Raw genomic sequence first — 20,773 nt, 5'->3', positions numbered from 1 at the left:
AGTTGGACGCCTAACCATGGCAACTCAGAGTTAAGTTGTGGGGGGTAGTGGTCAATCTACCCGCACCCGAACTAAAATTAAACCAGGTACAGTTCCTCGGCTCTCCATCTCTGATCCCCCACACCGCCCGCTGCTAAGACTAAAAGAAACTCAGGGAGAATTCCCAGCTAACAAAGAAATGTGGGCGGCAGTCGGGGCAGCAGAGGCAGATAACAAACAGTTAACTAGGGGTGTTGAGGCAACACCCGAAAACAATCTAATAACATTCAGCTATCACATAAACACCCACGTCAAACAACCGCCAAGGAACTGGTGCAACATAGTAAACATGACATAACAAACCGTGTAGAAAAACATGAAATCAATGCAAACTTAGTAAAGCAGATAATACTCAAAGATCTGCAGCCGACTAGGCCCAGTCCCGCTGAAGGCCCCGGTCTGGGGAGGTGTGTGTAGAAGAGCTTGCAGAGAACCATGATGCCAGGATCTTTTTACCCTCCTCGACATTCGTTATGACAACGGTAGAACCTTCTCGAGAAATAAGCAACTTAGTAGGAAATCACCATCTGTATAGAATGTTCTCTTTACGTAACACTGATGTGATGGGATAAAGAAAGCGCCTTTTCGCTAGAGTGGCAGGGGACAGGTCTCCGAATAACTGCAGTGAGCCCAGAGCCTCCGAGGTAGTATCCGAGGGTCTAGCAGCTTTCAAGATCGCCTCCTTAACGTGGAAATAGTGCAACTTCATAAGGACATCTCGGGGAACACCATCAGGAGCGTTCCTGGCTTTAGGGAGCCTATGAATGCGATCGATTAGAAAGTCCACTGAGCGGTACACAGGGAGGAGTTTGCTAAATAGGTCAACTGCAAAATCGTTCAAAGCTCTGTTAGCGACAGCCTCCGGGACCCCTCGTAGCTTTATATTGTTACATCTTGATCTGTCCTCCAAATCAGAGAGTTTGTCCCTGAGCACCGTGACCTCTTTTTGAAGCAGTTCATGAGAAGAGATCAGGTCGTTGTGCGAAGACACCACTTCACCCATTTTTGTTTCTAAGTGGTCAGTGCGACCACCAATCTCGTCAATAGATCTCTGGCATTCCTTCATAGTCGCTCTGAATTCTGCCGCAACTTCATCCTTAAATTGCGTTAGGAGATGCTTCATGGCGCCCACCGTAAGCGAGTCACTATCTTCGATGGAGCTAGTGGGTACGGTACCATTGATAGGGGCGGACGCATCCCGGAGTGGCGAGGGCATAGGGACTGCAGGCTTAGGGGCGCCACTCCGTGCATCTTTTGTCTTAGCGGCTTGAGGCAAAGGTTTAAAGAACGCCACCTGGGAAACCGTTTTAGCGGCTTTATATTTTTTGGGAGGCATAATGAAGCTGAACGGCAAAAGTAGAGGGACCGGAGGTAAGAGGCGTCTGTAATATCAATCAAGGATGGATCCACATAAAGGTTGAGTTGTCATATCATGCCAAAGGAGCATTCGGGTGGAGGTAGAATTATCTCAGAGCAGTCACATCATTATACCGTGATTATTCAACCACGAGGACATCGCAGCTGAACATCCCGGGAGGTGCTGGAACATCTACGGACCTATGAAGTCTGCAGCACAATATGTATTATATACCGAGCCCACTGTTGAGAAATGCTTGCAATTACGCCCAGTGGCCACAAGATGGGACAGTTGCAGTAGAAGAAAATACTGCTGAGACAAAGTCCATTACTCCACATATAAAGAAAAGTACAAATCCCTCAACAAGGGCCCCAGGGTGAGATCAAAGGGAGAACAGTGCCTGGGGGCCACTGGTCCCAGTGTAGCCCTAATGCAGAATCCCCCACAACACACAGGCACAGCACTACCTCAGAGCAGCTCCCTCGGTGCAGTCCAAGATGGCCGCATCTCCCTGGGCATCCGTGCCCCAGCTGTCCCCCGCTGCCAGGCATCTCCCCGACCTATTGCCCCAGAGGGTGTCCTGCCTGGGGGTCTGGGGAAGGGTACTGATGGATCCTGGGGCTCCAGTAAGGTCCGTGCCTCTTCCCGGCGCCGCGACTCCGCTGTGGGGCTCAGAATGCGGGCACCGGGAGTACGCGAGTCCCCTTCTTCTGGATGTTCGTAGGCCACAACCTGCGGGAGCAGTGAGAACGGCTCCCTGGCTCCGCAGCGGTGACTGCAGGGCACAGGGGGACTACAGGTGGAGAAGGGGAGCCCCCGGAGATGGTCTACAATGGACCAGTATACGAAATGAGGGGATTATTAAAGCTGGAGAGAGGAGTGAAGCAGTAACACGTCTGCTCTCTTCTCCAGCCAGGCCACGCCCCCGCACACCTGCATATTTAAACACACTCCCCAAAAACGGTCAGTTACCACCCAGAAACACCCACTTCCTGTCAATCACTCAGCGGTCAGCAGAGCGATTGAAAAGCGTCGCTAGACCTTGTGTGAAACTGCATCGGCTTTTGTGAAAGTACGTCACGCATGCGCACTGTGCCCCATATGCATGCGCAGAAGTGCCACTTTTTTACCTAATCACTGCGCTGCAACCGAAAGCAGCTAGCGATCAACTCGGAATGAGGGTTAATATCAACAGTTTGCACTTGCAAAAGCCCTATACATGGTGCCAAAGATACATTTGAAAATAGGAGAATTTTTGCTTATGGACAACTTTGCATAGCCCACAATTCCATTAGCACATGGTCGGTAAAAGTTTCCTGCATGAGCTTCCCCATTACAGCCCAGTTACTCCCCTTTAATCTCAAATACAGATGTGACTGAAATGAAAATGACTTTGCATCTCCCATACTTAGGCTTAATTCCAGCCCATGCACAGAAAATAAACCATAGCCCCTAAAAGTACATTTGTCCAGGTAGGGTATGATGTGTAAGAGCACTTTCTCTGGCTATGGATATACTGGAAAATGGAGGGTAGAATTATTTTTTATACAGGACTATGTTTACCCTTCTCTTTACATCAGTTTCTAAGCATCCTAATTCATGAATTCTTTCTCTTAATTAAAAAAAATATTGTGTTCAAAATATACGAACATAGCTCTATAGTGCCCTTAACCTGATACAAAGCTCCAAACCATTTGTCTCAACAGTATTAAATATATTAACATATTTAAGTCATGAACTAAGCAAGTACTTGATCTGTTTAATATGGGAACAATATGTCCTATTTAAAAATACACTACCTCTATTTCACTACACTACAGCAGAACGACATCTCCAGAAATATCTGGATATTCCATCCAGCTCTAAGACAGTTGCAATGGGCTGAAGCAATGTCTCAGTTATTTTTCTGAAGTTGAACTAATGTTTGGGAATGCATGTAATGTATCATGTTTTTCTCTCTTCATTAATATCCTTTTTATTAAAAGCACACATTAGTATGTTTTTTTATAGAGATCTAGATACTTTTTTTGCTAGCATACTCTTCAGGTGTTTTATGAATAAGACATTTAAGCAATATCTCAATAGCAAAGATATAATTAATCTTCCACTGTAGTCTCCCCAACCTTTATTTCAGTGAGTCTCAAATGAAACAAAATGTGCATATTTTGCAAACCCTGTCAGAGTTATTCCGAGGAAGGAAGATAAAAGGCTATTTGTTTTTGCACAAAGTAACACCATTCATTAAAAGATAATTATACAACCCCACCCTAGTAATTATTGTGAAAAAAACAAGACAAATCCCTCTGTATAACACTCTGACACAGCCTTGGTTTACAGTATTGAACAAACACAACACATTAACGTTACAGTCTAATGGATTGCAAACTGGTTTTATTGAAATCAGCTGAATCCTGTTTTGCATAAAAAGGAACTCTGTTTGCTATCAAGCACACATTCACATCAGTACGACTATGACAGTATAAAAAAAGATTGCATTAAGATGATGTAAGTAGATAACACAATGAAAACTCTGTGAGATAGTTTTGGCACACAAATTGCAATCATGTCCCCACAGGAATGGAACATATTTTAACACGGTGTATTTCTGTGTTTTAAGTCTTGGATGGCAGCCAAAAATTAATTCACATTTAAAATATTTTTTAAAATACATTTTTTTCCTCCCCTGCTCTTTGTTAAAAAGACATATCCTGTAAATTACATTTCCTTTGTAGAATAACACAAACACATTTTGTTCTGTACAATGAACTGTAATCATCTTGATTATTCTGAGGGACTTTCCAATACCGAGAGCAGCTGAAGACAAGGTTTTGGATTACATGGCAATTTAGGAATGCATAAAAAGCCAATCGGTAACCATAATAGAAAATGTGAACAAAAATTATGCGTTTGAGACCAAAGTATAACAACATATGTTTTCTGCTTAGCTCACATGTTTTTCTTTTTTTGTATATTTTTTTTTACAAAAAAATAAAAAATTAGCAACCCAGTTTGGGTTCTGGAATATTTATTACAGCACATTGCTTTCAACATTGGGGATTTTTTGTTTTAGTTTAGTCATTTAGAGAGAGGCATTGATGGATGAGAATAATGTTGTGGATTTTATGACTAATCAGACTTAGCAGCTGCAATATTTCCTTAGTAGAGGAACTGTAATATTCCTGTTTTTTATTCAGCCCTGTAAATACTTTTTAAAGCTATAAAAACAAACTACATATTAAACATTACAACATACTTGTTATGTGAACTGTATCAACTTTGATCCAATGCAAGAAAATGTTAAACAATCTAGACTTTTTTGAATATTGATTTATTTCAGGTATTTGCATGAGTGTAAATTTATTTGTCAAACCTTCCAACACATTTTTAATTAACTTGTAGCACTTGAGAAAAATAATGGTGTGTGGGGAGAAATTTAAATAGGTGAATCATTTCTAAGTTAACTTATGAAGCTGAATTTAGAGCTCATTTGTCTTTTTAGAAATTGGGCTTTTTGACAATGTGAAAAGAGATATTTTAAATATGCTCAGACGTATGTTTCCATTTATATACATTTATTTTACATTACATCCATTTACATTTTATGTATGAATGTTTACAGACTCTAATAAACCTTGGAACCTACTGGTTCAATATTTTATTGTTTAACTATATGATACAGTAGATATAAAAAGAATAAATAGCAACAAGAACACAATAGGCTTATAGGTTTCCTGTTATAAAAGCTTGACTCCAACAATGGGTCAACAAACATATACATTTACTGTATACAGTTGTTTTTAATCTAAACGTGTTTATTAAAATGCATTGTATTCTTAGTACCTTACTATTTCTTATAATTTTACAATTATAGATATTAAAAAAAGGTTTTTTTCTGTTCAAAGTTAACATTTAATACTTCATTATTTGTTAGTGTATTTATAGTTTTATACTTTGTGTTTGGAGGAAGGATCCATATTCATCATTACATAGTTCACTTTAATATGACTGCCAGTATACAATAATTCTATCAGATTTATAACAAAGATCACAACAAAAAAGGTTAATATGTGTTTATTATCTTGCCAAGAAAGATAGTTTGGATAGCCGGAAATTCTATACATGACATTCTTGTGATCTCATAAAAACCATAGACTTACAACTAAGGCACTACAGTGGCACATTTACATTAGAGATGTGCGCACACCCACATTTTTGGTTTTCGGTTCTAATTCATCATAGGGTTTTGGTTTTGACAAAACCACTCTCAAGCATTTTGGCTCAGATTTGGTTTTTGGTTTGGTTAAAAATGGTTTAAAAAAAATCCTGATATTGATAAAAATCCATAAAAACAACTACAATCATGTAATTTTTGCAATCTAAAGCCGGAAATTCAGATTTAAAATCTGAATTCTGAGATCCGAATTCGGTTTGAATTGGATCTCCATGGGAGATCTGGATCGAGCTTTGGTATGGTTCGGATCCACAAATTTTGAGTAGATTCAGATTTCTGGGGAACCAAACCACACATCTACAGTATAGTTAAATGTGCCTCACATAATGAATTTGTGAAATTGATTTAACCTTATAACTAATAACCAGTGACGCCTCATCTGACTGCTCATCACTGCTGATAACATACCTCAAGCACAACTGCCTTTAGAGGATAATCTCAGCTTTAAACTTCATATTATCATAATTGGCATAAAAAAGTAGGGTCAGGTATATTTCTTTCTCTGCAGGTCCATTATCAAAGAACCTCGCTTCCGTGGAAGTGCCATTGATGATAGGAAGCTAGTTAGGAAGTGATCATAGTGTATATGGGTGGCACCTTAAGGGGGAATCCAATTGTGGATGGGAAATTAAAAAAACCCTGCAGTGGGGTTTTTCCTGCAGCCGCCCAGTTTTGGTATTCAATTGCGGGACTGAAAATGGGATGCCATTTGAGATGACCTCCAGACTAGGTCTGATTTTTCCTAAAATTGTTATTTTTAGGAAACATCACCGGAACTTGCACTGGCGCCCTTAGGACTAATTAAGCAACCGGAAATTTCCATCTAGCTTAATTAGTGAGTAATTACTCCCCTTTCTGAAATTATGTCTTCTTCATTCAGCATAGGGCGCAGGGTCCTATGCAGCAGCAGTTAGTATGCAGTGTTGTGGAGTGTGTATGAGTGATGAGTGTCTGTGAGTGTGTCTAAGTATGTATAAGTGTGTGTGTGAAACACCCGTGTGTGTGTGTGACACCCCCTGGAGCCGGCCAGTGGGTGAACTACATATACCAGCCGCCCTTGCTCCTCCCAGCACCTTCCAGCAGCCCCCTCCCTAGTCAGAAGATGGAGGAGAGACCACTGGAGACCTCTGGACAGGTGAGTATCTTTTTATTTTTTATTTTTTTTATTTTATATTTAACTACGTATTTTTTATGCAATGCAGGGTTTTCAGCGCTGGAAACCCTGCAACCAGCTTTTTTTTATTGGAAACCACAAGATTTGGGAGTGCACATAATCCCTGGTAATCCAAATTTGGGCAAGAAGTTAGAGAGGTTTTTACCTCACTAAACCTCACGCCCAATTGAATCCGCCCTTATATTTGAAAAAATAAGACTCCAGCCATGAGGGAAAGAAGGAGCTCCCTAAATAATTCCTAAGGGAATTTGTTAATAACAAATTATACCCAGCACTGTCTAAAACCTTAACAAATGAAAAATCTTGAACCAACTCTAGAGTATCATTATTACTCATGTACTATTATGAGCTAAAGCAAGAATACATGTTTACTATTATACTATAAGGGCTGAAAAGATCTTTATTGAATAATTAATTAAATATCCTTGTCCTGGAGTTGTAATACTCCAGTACAGTGGCCAGACAGTATCAGTAACAACTACAGTGTTTAAAATAAGCAAATCATAATTATATGTATACTTATGGGTCCTGGAGTAAAGTGTTCCGATAATGAACTTATGTGATAATGTAAATAATCAGTATTGGAAGATCAAAATAACACACTAAAAACTTCTGTAATAATTATAAATAATAATAATAATTATTATTATTATTTTATAAATTATTATTTTTATTTTATAAAAATAATAATTATAAAAAATATACTGTAATAATTAAATATAGCAATTGTGTTATAAAATAATACCGCTTTTATACCAAATACCGCGGGTCGCAGCCGGGAGCCTGACACGAGTGCTACCCGGCTGTGACCCGCCTCAGGCCCCTTTTCCACCGCACGTACCAACCCGGCATATTGCCAGGTTGGTGATGTTGCCGATGATGCAGTGGGGGCGATGCTTGGAGATCACATGATCTCCAAGCACCGCCCATACATACACTGTAAACTGGAAGACGGGTCGTTTCAACCTGGCTCCCGTTTCAACAGCACAGTTTGCCAGGTTGAACCCATGTTAAACTCTGCAAACTACCCGAGCTGGAATACTGAGTCACTCGACCCGGATTATTCCAACTTGGCCCTTTTACACTGCGCAGCAAAATGGGTTATGCACGTTCTTGTGCAATTAACCGTGTTATATGCTGCCGGGGTATTAAAAAGAATTTTTAAAAAGGGAAATTTTATCAAAAATTAAAACCTAAAAATAAAATTAGAGTTTATAGTCAACAATAATTTCAATGTGTGGTCTCCGAAAGTAATGCGTTTCACGGACTGCAGTCTGCTTCCTCCAGAGCATATATATTTGCAATTGGGGGTGTATGGGGCTTTTTTGGGTAGGCTATTCAAATTTAACCATGCATAGTCTCTATTATGTCTGTCAAAGTTCAACAATTATGTATATATGGTGATAAATGTTTATTAGATATCTCCTAGTATGTGTAACTTTAGATTATATTGTTATGAACATTATTTTTATAAGTTTCAATATAACAGGTTAGCCACATTCCTATGGTTAGCTATGCACTTACCCGTATAAATGGCTACAACTGTTAAAAAAAATGATGCATGACGTCACAAAACATAAACTGCAATGCTGGGCCACATTTTTGCTACTTTATAACATTACCCTTTATAATTCTATTTTTATGTATGATTTTCATTTTCAATTATTATTATTATTACAAAACTTTTATTTATAAGGTGCCACAAAGTATCTTCAGTGCTGTGCAAAGTAAACAAAGAAAACATTTCACAGTAACAGGATATCAGAGCATAAATACTATACACAGCACTAGACCAGTACCAAACTTTAAATTTACACCAAAGACTGTGTAGGACAGATGACAGAGACATGGGTAGGGCAACCGGTTGAAGCTAGCAGGAGCTGCGAGTGTGATCCTCTACCCAATGCATCAGCAAGCAGAGTTAGGGCTTTTGAAGAGGAGAAGGAGACAATGGAGCTGAGCAATTGTGACATAGAGTGTGCTAGAGGGAACAAGACAGAAAATTGACTTTTCTGCAACAAATTACATGCTAAGAAAAAAGTGAACCATTGGAGAATGACCTGGGAAGGAAAATTTGCAGTGGCAGCTGCTGCCCATGGGCTCCAGTGCAGACCACATATTGCAGGCAGTGGCTGGTTAACACATATATACAGTATATACATGTAACTTTGTATGTAATATATGTGCTTGCCGCCTTACCTCAGGGACCAGCAGGGCTGTGCATATCACAGATGCTGCTGCACCTGGAATGCAGCATTACACTTCACTTCTCCTTCCTGTATAAGCCCATCCCCAGACTTCCATTGTCAAGTTTCACAGGAGTCCGGGGTGGGCTTATAGAGGAATGACAAGCTGAGTGATGTGGCCCGGTTTCAGGGACAGCAAGTAAAATACAGCACTGCTGATCCCTATGGAAAGGCAGCCAGCACATATATCACATATAACATTACAAGTATGTTTATATGTGTTAACTCGTCATCCCCCATGCAATGTGTGGTCTTTGCTGCAGCCCATGGGCAGCAGCTGACCACTGAAAATGTGTAATACTGCCAACCCAGCTCTGTTAAGCTTTATGACACCTCTGGAGTAAACAATGATGATGAATTAAAAATGATTTGCTACTCTGTAACACCCCAAGCCAAAAACCCCAGTACTATAATATATAGAATACAGTATCTGTTTCCTAGTTTTCCTTCACTTGGTGAAAGGTCAATGTAGTGAGCTACAAACTTTGGGCTCTTTACAAATTTGCCTAGAAGCAATGTTTAAGGCCATTCAGATAGTGACTTGGACAAACAGAGCAGGAAGTCATGCAATGTATCCACAATACTCTGTTAGTGTAGTACAGTAGCCACCTGATTCCAAATGTACTCTTACATACAAACACACTGACTATGATTGATTTGTAGTTGAAAAAGAAATTCCACTCAATTAGCATAAAACTATAATGAACCTGATCATAACAGTAAGACCAAAGATATTAATTTCGTTTCTGCATCAATTTATAAAAATAATGAATTGCTGTAGAGTAATGAAATTAATCAATAAACTAATAGATAAATCATCTTAATGACCAATATTAATAAAACCATCAGTCACAGGTGATGGGCATAGGAATTCAGTGAATGTATAAACATGATTAAATACTGATCTACGCACAATTACAAAATTTACATATAATAACAATATAAGTAAGATTTCCAAGCCATGCCAACAAATGCATATTAAATATAAATGTACAGGAAAATTAACAATTAATTAAAACAATACAGACATATCATTCAAATAATATGGTACATGAGTACTCAGTTGGTAGGCACAAAATTAATTTCTTGTTGACAATAATAATTCCCCATAACCCTCTCCAGGGGGGTAATTCAGAGTTGATCGCAGCAGCAAATTTGTTAGCAGTTGGGCAAAACCATGTGCACTGCAGGTGTGGCAGATATAACATTTGCAGAGAGTTAGATTTGGGTGGGGTTATTTTGTTTCTGTGCAGAGTAAATACTGGCTGCTTTATTTTTACACTGCAATTTAGATTTCAGTTTGAACACATCACACCCAAATCTAACTCTCTCTGCACATGTTATATCTGCCACACCTGCAGTGCACATGGTAAACACAGGAGCACCAAACTCAAACCGATGTGGCTTAACAAGAAGGTCAAGGAAAAAATGGATTAAAAGAAGCATGCTTTCAAAGCATTTAAATATAATGGAAAGGAGGAGTCATTCCAGTACTACAAGGAATGCAATAATAGATGCAAAAAACAATAAGAGCAGCTAAAATTGAAAATGAAAAGCAAATGGCTATAGAGAGTAAAACCAATCCTAAAAAGTTTTTTAAATACATAAACAGTAAAAGGTTAAAAAAGGAGAACATAGGTCCAATAAAAGGTGAATTTGGAGTACTGAAAAATGATGACAAAATAAAAGCAGAAATACTGAACACATTTTTTTCATCAATGTTCACCAGAGAAGAACTGATGGTGGGAGTAGTGCATAACGATAGTGACAGTAATGATTTGTGGCTATATACTTGTTTAAGTGAAGTAGTCTGGGAGAGACTAAGCAAAATTAAGATGAATAAATCACCTGGCCTGGTGGACTTCACCAGAGGGTTCTTATGGAGCTTAGGTCCCAACTAGAAAGACCCGTATACTTGATTTTCAATAGTTCAATTAGATCAGGCATGGTACCGAAGGATTGGCATATAGCTGAGGTAGTGCCTTTGTTTAAAAAGGATGCAAAACTCATCCAGGTAACTACAGACTGGTTAGTTTGACATCTATAGTGGGGAAAATATTGGAAGGAATTCTAAGGGATAGCATACAGGAGTATCTGCAGACTGCTAAGATTATTAGCAAGAACCAGCATTGGTTTGTGAGGGACAGATCATGTCAAACTAACTTAGTTAGCTTCTATGAGGAAGTGAGCGACAATCTTGACTAGGAAAAAGCAGTGGATGTGGTCTACTTAGATTTTGCAAAGGCCTTCGATACAGTGCCTCACAAGAGACTGATCATCAAATTAAAGGAGCTTGGCCTAGACAAAAACTGTTTGTACAATGATAAGTAACTGGCTGGATAACAGGGTACAGAAAGTAGTGGTCAATGGGAAGTCCTCAAGCTGGACACCAGTAGTCAGTGGAATACCACAAGGGTCCGTACTCGGGCCACTACTGTTCAAAATATTTATCAATGACCTAGAAATAGGCCTGGAAAGCGCAGTGTCAATCTTTGCAGATGATACTAAACTGTGTAGGGTAATTAATTCGGAAATAGGTGTGGAGTCTCTACAGAATTACTTATCTGAACCTGAAATCTGGGCGTCTAAATGGAGAATGAGGTTCAATACAGAAAAATTCAAGGTTATGCATTTCAGGACTAAAAACATACTTGCACCCTACATATTAAATGGGGAAAGTTTAGGGGTAACAGTATTGGAAAAAGATTTGGGGGTACTCATTGATAATAGGCTTAATAACCATATACAATGTCAAAGCACAGTAAAAGAAAGCAAGTAAGGTGCTAGGTGTCCATAAAATGGGGAATTGAGACAAGGGATGAGAATGTAATCATGCCGCTGTACAAATCATTGGTACGTCCACACCTGGAATATTGTGTTCAGTTTTGGGCACCACTGTATAAAAAAGATATCAGTGAACTCAAAAGGGTTCAAACGCAAGCTACTAAATTGATTAAAGGGTTAGAGGGACTAGGTTACAAGGAAAGGCTTACTGAATATGTATACACTGGAAAAGAGGCGTCTAAGAAGAGACATTATTAATATCTTCAAATATGTAAAGGGACATTACAAAGAGTTATCAGAGGAATTATTTATTAAAAGAACTCTGTTTAGGACACGTGGGCACTCGCTGAGGCTACAGGAGAGAAAATTCCATATGCAACGTAGGAAAGGGTTCTTCACTGTTAGGGCAATAAGGATTTGGTATTCCCTGCCAGGGAAGGTGGTAATGGCAGACTCTGTAAATGCATTTAAAATGGATTTGATATATTTCTGATTTAAAATTATATCCAAGGTTATCACATTTAAAATATTAATGTTGATAATCCAGGTGGAACATGATTTATAGTTGTTAACTAGTCATAAAACATTACTTCAGCAGGTACATTATAATCAACTCAACTTTATACAGAATACAGGTTAAACATGATGGGCATTTTGCCTCTATTCAACCTCATTTACTATGTTACTATGTAATTCACAACTGTATTTTAACATACAGATTATGAAAGTGGTATTTACTCTGTGATCTGCTAGAACGTTATGGATTTTTTTCTCCATAAACGTATACATAAAGCAAAGATTAAAGCCCTTCAAAGTAATATTAACGTGTCAGTAGCAGATATTCTTTTACGTGTCAGATATCTAGACATGGCCAGTGATTTCACGTTAGTAGTTTTCCGGTAAATACCAGTCAGGTAACAGGTAATGTATTGTATAATATTTAGTTAAAATAGACTTAATTTTCTTATATCATTCACTATATATAGTAATAAAATAAATTTTGTTACAAAATACATCCTCATATTGCAGAAAGCATTACATTGCCTGATTATTTTGCCTTAAATTATCATTATCTACTAATAGAGTCATACCCCCTTTAATAAAATGGAATGGTTCTGCTTCAATAGTTAAATCTAAGCCTTAGAAATTGAGAATAAACTACATTAGATTTGACATCTGTACAGAAAAAAAACATTTTCATCAATCAGTTTAAAACAAATGTTATTGTAATTTTCAAAGTAATTTATTTTTCTTACTGAAGACTGAGAAAATCCATATTAGTTGTATCAAATTTCTAAGTAAATCTCAAACTCCAACCGGTATTAATAAGGAGCCAAAATTAATCTATTTTCCTTAAATTACTATTCCATATCATCATCAATAAATTTATCAAAAAATAAGTGGAAGAGTTATGAAAATATGCTCCATGCTATCCATCAAAAAAGTTTGTGTAGTTAAGAATAAATGTCATACTGAGAGATGTCACCACCACCTGTAAGTAATAACTACAGTATCATATCTGACGAAGCCCCAAGGGTGAAATGCATTGTAATAATCAGAAGGGATTCCCCACACATCACAGGAGCTTTCCAGGGCCAAGTAATCTACGGGTCTCAATACTGCTTAGTTGCTGAAAAGAACCCCAGTTCCAGTGGTAAGCCATCCCCCCTGGATGGCTTGCCACTAAAACTGTTTAGGAAGAGACCATAAGAAGCTTACTGGTAAGCTACATCTATTAATTAGGACGCCGCTTACCTCATGCCTTCAGATATACTATTTGCAAGTGCCACATATAAGGACGGTCACATATAAGTAGGAACCACTGTGCCACCAATATTCTGCCGCATAAGCAGAACTTCCATTTCTGCTGCATACGTATGATTGTCATTTAGGGAGGACTACTATAACTATGAACTGAAGGCCCGTAACAGTAGTTCTTTTTACTATACAATTTACTGTCATTTACAGTATCTGTTTAAACATGTGAATATTTTTTTTATTGAAGATGAGGGATATATTTACACCTGTTTTGATGTTATTTTACTTTATTAACATTATATTTATTATAGTAATATTAACTAAAACTATTAATGGTATATCAAACACAACATTACCAACAATAAAAAAATAAAATATATCGATTGAAATAATAAAGCATCCATTACTCCTGTTTTTGTGGGGTTTTTTTTACAAATAACTGTTATGTAATTATAGTTCAACAGAAATGTACAGTAAAATAATGAACCTTATTTTATAACTACAAATGAAATGACTACAGTTGGAAGTCAACAGTTGCTCATCTCATTATGTGCAAAATATGTATACATTGCATGTATAGACAACAATTTTGTCATAAAAGGTTTTCAAGAGATGAAGAACCGAAGTAGAATCTTTTGTGCAGAAATGACATATTTTGTCGTAATTGAAAATCAGTACTAATACCAGACATAATAGGTCTACGTGGACAGAATGTAACAACTCATAATCATACAATAAATTGCATTATCCTGGACAACAACAAGCTTTATTTTTCCAATTCTATAGTTATTCATTCTTCATCAGAAATTGGAAAATCAGTTTTTTGCAAAAAGTAATTTTATATGAGTACCAAATCCAGTATTACAATATTTTCTAAATTCTGACTTTACTAAGTAATATAACACATCAGTAAGACTCTCATAATACTCAACATTATAGATCTTATCAGAGATCTACAATTTGTTTATATAAGTTAAAGTTGATTAATTAGGCAACTGACTTAAAAGGTAGTCCACTGTAAAGAAAATATTAAAAGAAAGACAGAACACACACACTGCATGTTTATAATGTATAAAAAAAACCACTCATCCACACACCATCGTTCTCTTCTTTAATAATAAAAAAAAAAGCTGACCCTCTTCAGTCCATGTTGGCATCTCCAAGTCTTGACAAAACAAAAAAATCCCAACATACTGGTTCTGTCCACAGTGCAGCAGAGTCGCAATGATGGAGACCGAGTAACTGCAATTTACTCAATAGAAATAAATAGGGAAGCACTGGTTGGCTGAGAGCACCATTCCCACACTTTCTCAGGACAATTCAAAATGACCACAGTTAAAATAAAATAACTCAGATGCTGCTAAAAGATGTCAGCAGAGAAGCATGGGAGAGCTGCCAGTCTAGGAACAGCCAACTAGTTAAAATACCAATAAAATGAAATGCATGGGACCTCTCAGCCTGGGCTGACATTGGAAATTAGAGTGAAAAAATTAGGTGGGGTCCCCATATTTTCCAATGACCAGCACAGAGCTGAACCAACTGCATGGTAACGCTATGGCAGAGAGACACACAGCATGGGGCCACTGTGTCTTACTATTTACCACCACTAAAATAGTCAGCCCCAGGCAAGAATTCCTTGGAAAGTTGGGACCCCCCACACACCTGAGCGATGGGTGCCAGTGGCTCTTACAGGCATCTGAGCCTCCTGCTTTTAACAGCATCTGACCAAGTGGCCATGTTATATTTTTATTACTGTAGACATTTTGGTTGTTGACCTTTATGGCTGTCGACACTTTAACTGTCTACATTTTGACTCTTGACATTTAATTATTCATTATCAACATTTTGACTGCATCTACATTTCAACTGTTGATCTTATTGTCGACATTTCAACCATGTCATTTTGCCAGCTGACATTTTGGTGTCAACATTCTGATTGTATGTTTTGACTGTCTAAATTTTGACTACATCCCACATTTTTAATGTTGTTGAGTGTTTAATGGGAATTTAAATTAGGTTTATATTCACCATTGTATTGTATGATGATGTTAATGGTTACTATGTCATAAGAGGCACAAGCTACAGTGAATACTAACCTTTGCTAGACTTTGTACCTGATTACATGTTTCTTTTCAGTGTAATGCTTATATATGGCAATAAACCATAATAATAGTGACTCTTATGAGTTGTTTATTTCATTTTTTAAAGAAAACAAAAAAATTAAATATAGGGAGTAATTCAGACCTGATCACTAGGCTGCGTTTTCTCACAGCATGCGATCAGGTCTGAACTGCGCATACGTATGCACCGCAATGCACAGGCATGTCGCACGGGTACAAAGCAGATCTCCATTCAGCGATGGGTTTGTGCGACGGATCCATTCACACGGGCGATCACAAGAAGATTGACAGGAAGAAGACATTTCTGGGTGGCAAGTGACCATTTTCAGGGAGGGGTTGGAAAAACGCAGGCATGTCCAGATGTTTGCAGGAAGGGATCCTGACGTCGATTCTGGTCCCAGACAGGCTGAAGTGATTGCAACGGCTAAGTCCTGGGCTGCACAGAGACTGCACAAAATCAGTTTGTGCAGCTCTGCTACACATGCATTCACACACTTGCACAGCTAAAATACACTCCCCCAGTAAGGGGTGACTATCTGATCGCAGCAGTGCAAAAAATCACTTGCTAGCTATCTGGTCTGAATTAGCCCCATAGTTCAGGCATACCATGTTCGAGTTGACATAACTTGGTTCAGAAATAGTATCAAGATGTATTTTTTTCTTATTCAGTTTATGCATATTTGTGCTTTTTGCTTCATGCAATGCAATAGTGTGTTAATCAACAAGCATGTTAGAAAATACTTAAACAATAACATATAGGAACATATAAAATGACAAACAATGACAAGTTCACTGGTTTAAAAGCTTTTGCAAATGCTTTTATACAGAATGTCTTTGCATAATATAGTCAACTTGTATTTTACATTTAATTACCAAGTAAAACATTTTGTACCTGAAGTTAATTGCAAATCAAACATATGTATGGCATAAGCAGAGACTAATGTAGTTTTTATTATGAAAGACTCACAGTAAGAGCTGTATAGGGAACTGTGACATATCTTAAATTTTAGTAAGAGGTAAAAAAAGATAAGGTTTATGTATATCTCATTTATATTACTTTGTTTTACATTTCCCATATATTGAAGTAGTTGTAGTAACACAGAATAACACCAGATGTCTCTACTGAGCTAAAGTTTCCAAGAAGGTGAAATGTATACTATAGTTCAAAATGTCATATTTAATTTTGTACTGTTAACGTGTTTTGAATTGCAGCCAACTGAATGTGAACAGATCCATGTTAAGAGGAATAATATCTAGATGTTCATTTATCACAAGCTGTAAATAATCTTTCTATTAGTAAAACACAGAAGTTAAGCTAAAAATTATGCAATGTTGTTTCTTATTTAGTTATACTAACAGTAAATATCTTAAATTGTGAATAATCCTACTGCCAATTTCCATAAAAATGAGTACTGTCAAACAATTTAAAATAGTTATACAGGTTGAGTATCCCATATCCAAATATTCCGAAATACGGAATATTCCGAAATACGGACTTTTTTGAGTGAGAGTGAGATAGTGAAACCTTTGTTTTTTGATGACTCAATGTACACAAACGTTGTTTAATACACAAAGTTATTAAAAACATTGTATTAAATGACCTTCAGGCTGTGTGTATAAGGTGTATATGAAACATAAATGAATTGTGTGAATGTACACACACTTTGTTTAATGCACAAAGTTATAAAAAATATTGGGTAAAACTACCTTCAGGCTGTGTGTATAAGGTGTATATGTAACATAAATGCATTCTGTGCTTAGACTTGGGTCCCATCACCATGATATCTCATTATGGTATGCAATTATTCCAAAATACGGAAAAATCCCATATCCAAAATACCTCTGGTCCCAAGCATTTTGGATAAGGGAGACTCAACCTGTATTGAAAAATATAGTTATTTAAAAAACAAATGACAAATACATGGATATCTCATTTAAATAGTGCACTTGATGGTATCCTGAACCACATAGTTATCATAGAATGCTTGGTCTTGTAGTGCCACATTAGCTGGAAAGCCACAGGTTACTTAATTCTGCCAATGAGGAGAGACAGGTGAGGCAGTGCCTTTCTTGTCATACTAGCGTATACACCAGAGATTTTACTATATAAAGTATATGAAAAATACAAAGAATTTATTAGAGATATCTTCTTTTTATTTTTCGAATCATAGATGACTATGGGGGTCATTCTGACCCGATCGCACGCTGCAGTTTATCGCAGCGGTGCGATCGGGTCAGAACTGTGCATAAACCGGCGTCGCAGTGGGCCGCTACGATCGCCTATGTCTGATTGACAGGCAGAGGCGGTCGCTGGGTGGGGGGGGGCAGAACAGCAGCGTTTGGCTGCCGTATTGTAGGCATGGTCCGGCCAACGCAGGCATGGTTGGACTGAACGGGGGCAAGCAGCAGCGGCTGCGTGATGTCACACGCAGCCGCTGCGGGCCAATGAGCAATGAGTAGCTCCTGGCCAGCACGTTAAAGCTGCGCTGGTCGGGAGCTACTCTTGAAGTGCAAAGGCATCACCGCTGTGTGATGCCTTTGCACTTCTGCGGGGGGGGGGGGGACACTGACATGTGAAGTGGGATAGCCCTGTGATGGGCGTCCCCACGCATGTCAGTGTGAATGATCGTAGCTGTGCTAAATTTAGCACAGCTACGATCATCTCAGAATGACCCCCAATGTTCACCTTCTCAGGATAGTGAAAGCTCAACCTATTATACTAGGTAAAGCATGCATCTGCTACCAACTCTGTGCCATGATCCTGACTGTAGTTCTCATATTTGATGACTTACCTCTGCCATCTTTCCTGGATCCTGCATCCTTTCTGCTCACTGGGATAAACAGCTTGCCAGTACCATGAGTTTCCTGAGTGCTGAGTTCTCTGCCTGGAAGGTGAGAGTTAACGAGTGTTGATTAACCTTCTGTGTGAATACTGAATTCAGCAAGTCTCTCTATGCTGTGCCTACACAGCAATCATTGTTGTCATTATACTATATGCCTCTCTGACTCCAGTGGTCACCAGATACATTCTCGCCTGTGCTTGGCTCTCTAGTGTTTGGGCCTAAAAGCCAGCATCCTCTGCTTGTTTTAGGAGTTTAGGCTTCAGTATTTTTCTGGCATACTAGGCCTCACTCTGCATCAGAGCCTACCTTGAAGAATTGACATGACAGGGTCTGATCACCTGACCTGGAGCTATCCAATCCTGTGTCAGCCTGAGACTATCTGAATCACCTGACTCCATTCACCAATCATGAAGGACCAGGAATTATAAGTAAAGAGAATTGTGTTACAGAAGCTGCCAGTTCCTTATGTCACACAGCTCTGTGTGAGCTTAGTAGCTGAGCTCCATAAGAGGTAACACTTTTATCTTGGTTCCTATAAAACTCTGCTCTTTTGCTACCAAGTCTGGTTTACAGTTGTGTTACCAGTTATATGCAGTATCAGTCTTGTCTTAAAGCAACAGCTGCAGTATTCATCAGTCTCGTCTTAAAGACACAGCTGCATTATTCTTCAGTCTCATCTTAAAGCCACAGCTGCAGTATTCATCAGTCTCGTCTTAAAGACACAGCTGCAGTATTCTTCAGTCTCATCTTAAAGACACAGCAGCAGTATTCTTCAGCCTCGTCTTGAAGACACAGCCACAGTATTCTTCAGCCTTGTTTTAAAGACACAGCCACAGTCTTCAGTTCATCTTCAGTCTCGTCTTAAAGTTACAGCCACAATCATTGTTCTACATACAGTTGCATTTCCAGTTATATCCGGTACCAGCCCGGATTACAGTTGTGTTCCAGTTATACTGGTACCCAGCCCGGTTCACAGTGTGGTACTCAGTTCACTGGTAACCAGTCAGGTTCAACATCTTCAGCTCTCCTCCCAGTTCTGTGCAACACCAGAGAACCTATTTCATAGTAACCTTGAGTACACAAACATCTACTCCTGTAACAGTATATCCAGTTTGTTCTCATCAATACATTCTCCATCCTGCTATCAACACCAAGTACCTGGTGATCCAGTGGTCAGGATACGGCTCCCTCTGCTGAGGTGCTGAGGCCCGGGTTTGACCCCCAGTCAGGGATTGCTCCTTACTACTTAATCTCACTTATTCCCACAGACCAGCCAAATATACACATAGTCCTCCAGTTACCCATACGGACTTCACATACACGCCGGGTTGACAAAAATCACAGTCATGACACTCTGACCCACTAAGGGTTATTTTCACCCTCTCCATACCCATTCTGTTCCTGCTGATGGGCATGGTATAATCATTTCAGCTCGCTGCCACCGGGGTAACAAGGGCATCTAATCCTTTACAAAGCTAAACCTGATTACTATGGGTGCAATAGAAAGCAGATTGGGTGTGATATATCATTTGAATACCACCCTTAGTGTCCCTACACCTTTTTTTTACAGGTGTCTGAACTTCTAACTAGAGCCAAAGGAAATCAAGAACTGGAACTTCTCCAGTATATTCCAGGTAGCCTTTTGTAGGCATTTGCATGCCCCCATGATTTTCTGCCTTCTTGCTAGGAACTATGGACATCTATATTACATGGCCAAAATCATGTAATTGTGTGTTTTACAATTTCGGAACACCCAATGCATAAAATCAAGTAACAACAGCTATGTAAACTTCCTAGTCAAATATTAGTAGTAGAATGTTTTTTACTGAAGAGCTTAGTGACTTTCAGAGTGCCATTGTTATAGGATGCCACCTTTCCAAAAGGTCAGTTCATCAACTGTACTGTATGTGTTGTTATTGTGAAGTGCAAAGCGGTAGCCACACATGCCCACAGAACAGGGCTGCTCTGTGATGAAGTGCATAGTGTAAAAAATCCTCTATCCTCTAGGTTTCAGCTCTCACTGTTCATTCTGTTTCTGGGAGCAATGTCAGCATAAGAACTATTTGTTAGGTGCTGCATAGACTGAGGTTTCACGGCCAAGCACAAGCCTCAGATCCATATGTGCAGTGTTAGACATTGGCAAGAATAATATAAAGTGCACTGCAAATGGACATTGGAACATTGGAAACATGTTCTTTGGAACCACCTGGTCTCCTGACAG

General features: G+C 38.7%; 1 protein-coding gene across 2 annotated transcripts in view; it reads right to left on the bottom strand.

The window, feature by feature from the left end:
* The window catches only part of CABCOCO1 (ciliary associated calcium binding coiled-coil 1), a 453,528-nt gene that overhangs the window by 20,840 nt on the left and 411,915 nt on the right, over nt 1-20,773 (bottom strand). The window contains exon 9 of one of the 2 annotated variants that reach the window (XM_063961811.1): nt 18,513-18,594. The exons of the other annotated variant lie outside the window; for it this stretch is intronic. Coding sequence (XP_063817881.1) covers nt 18,538-18,594 — 57 coding nt within the window. The 3' untranslated portion in view covers nt 18,513-18,537. Of the gene's footprint in view, nt 1-18,512; nt 18,595-20,773 lie in introns of those variants that run through there. 2 annotated transcript variants of the gene reach the window in all.

Source organism: Pseudophryne corroboree, chromosome 3 (genome assembly GCF_028390025.1).
Source record: "Pseudophryne corroboree isolate aPseCor3 chromosome 3, aPseCor3.hap2, whole genome shotgun sequence".
Lineage (NCBI taxonomy): Eukaryota > Metazoa > Chordata > Amphibia > Anura > Myobatrachidae > Pseudophryne > Pseudophryne corroboree.
Note: the sequence above shows the minus strand (reverse complement) of the source record. Positions and strands in the feature narration are given on the sequence as shown.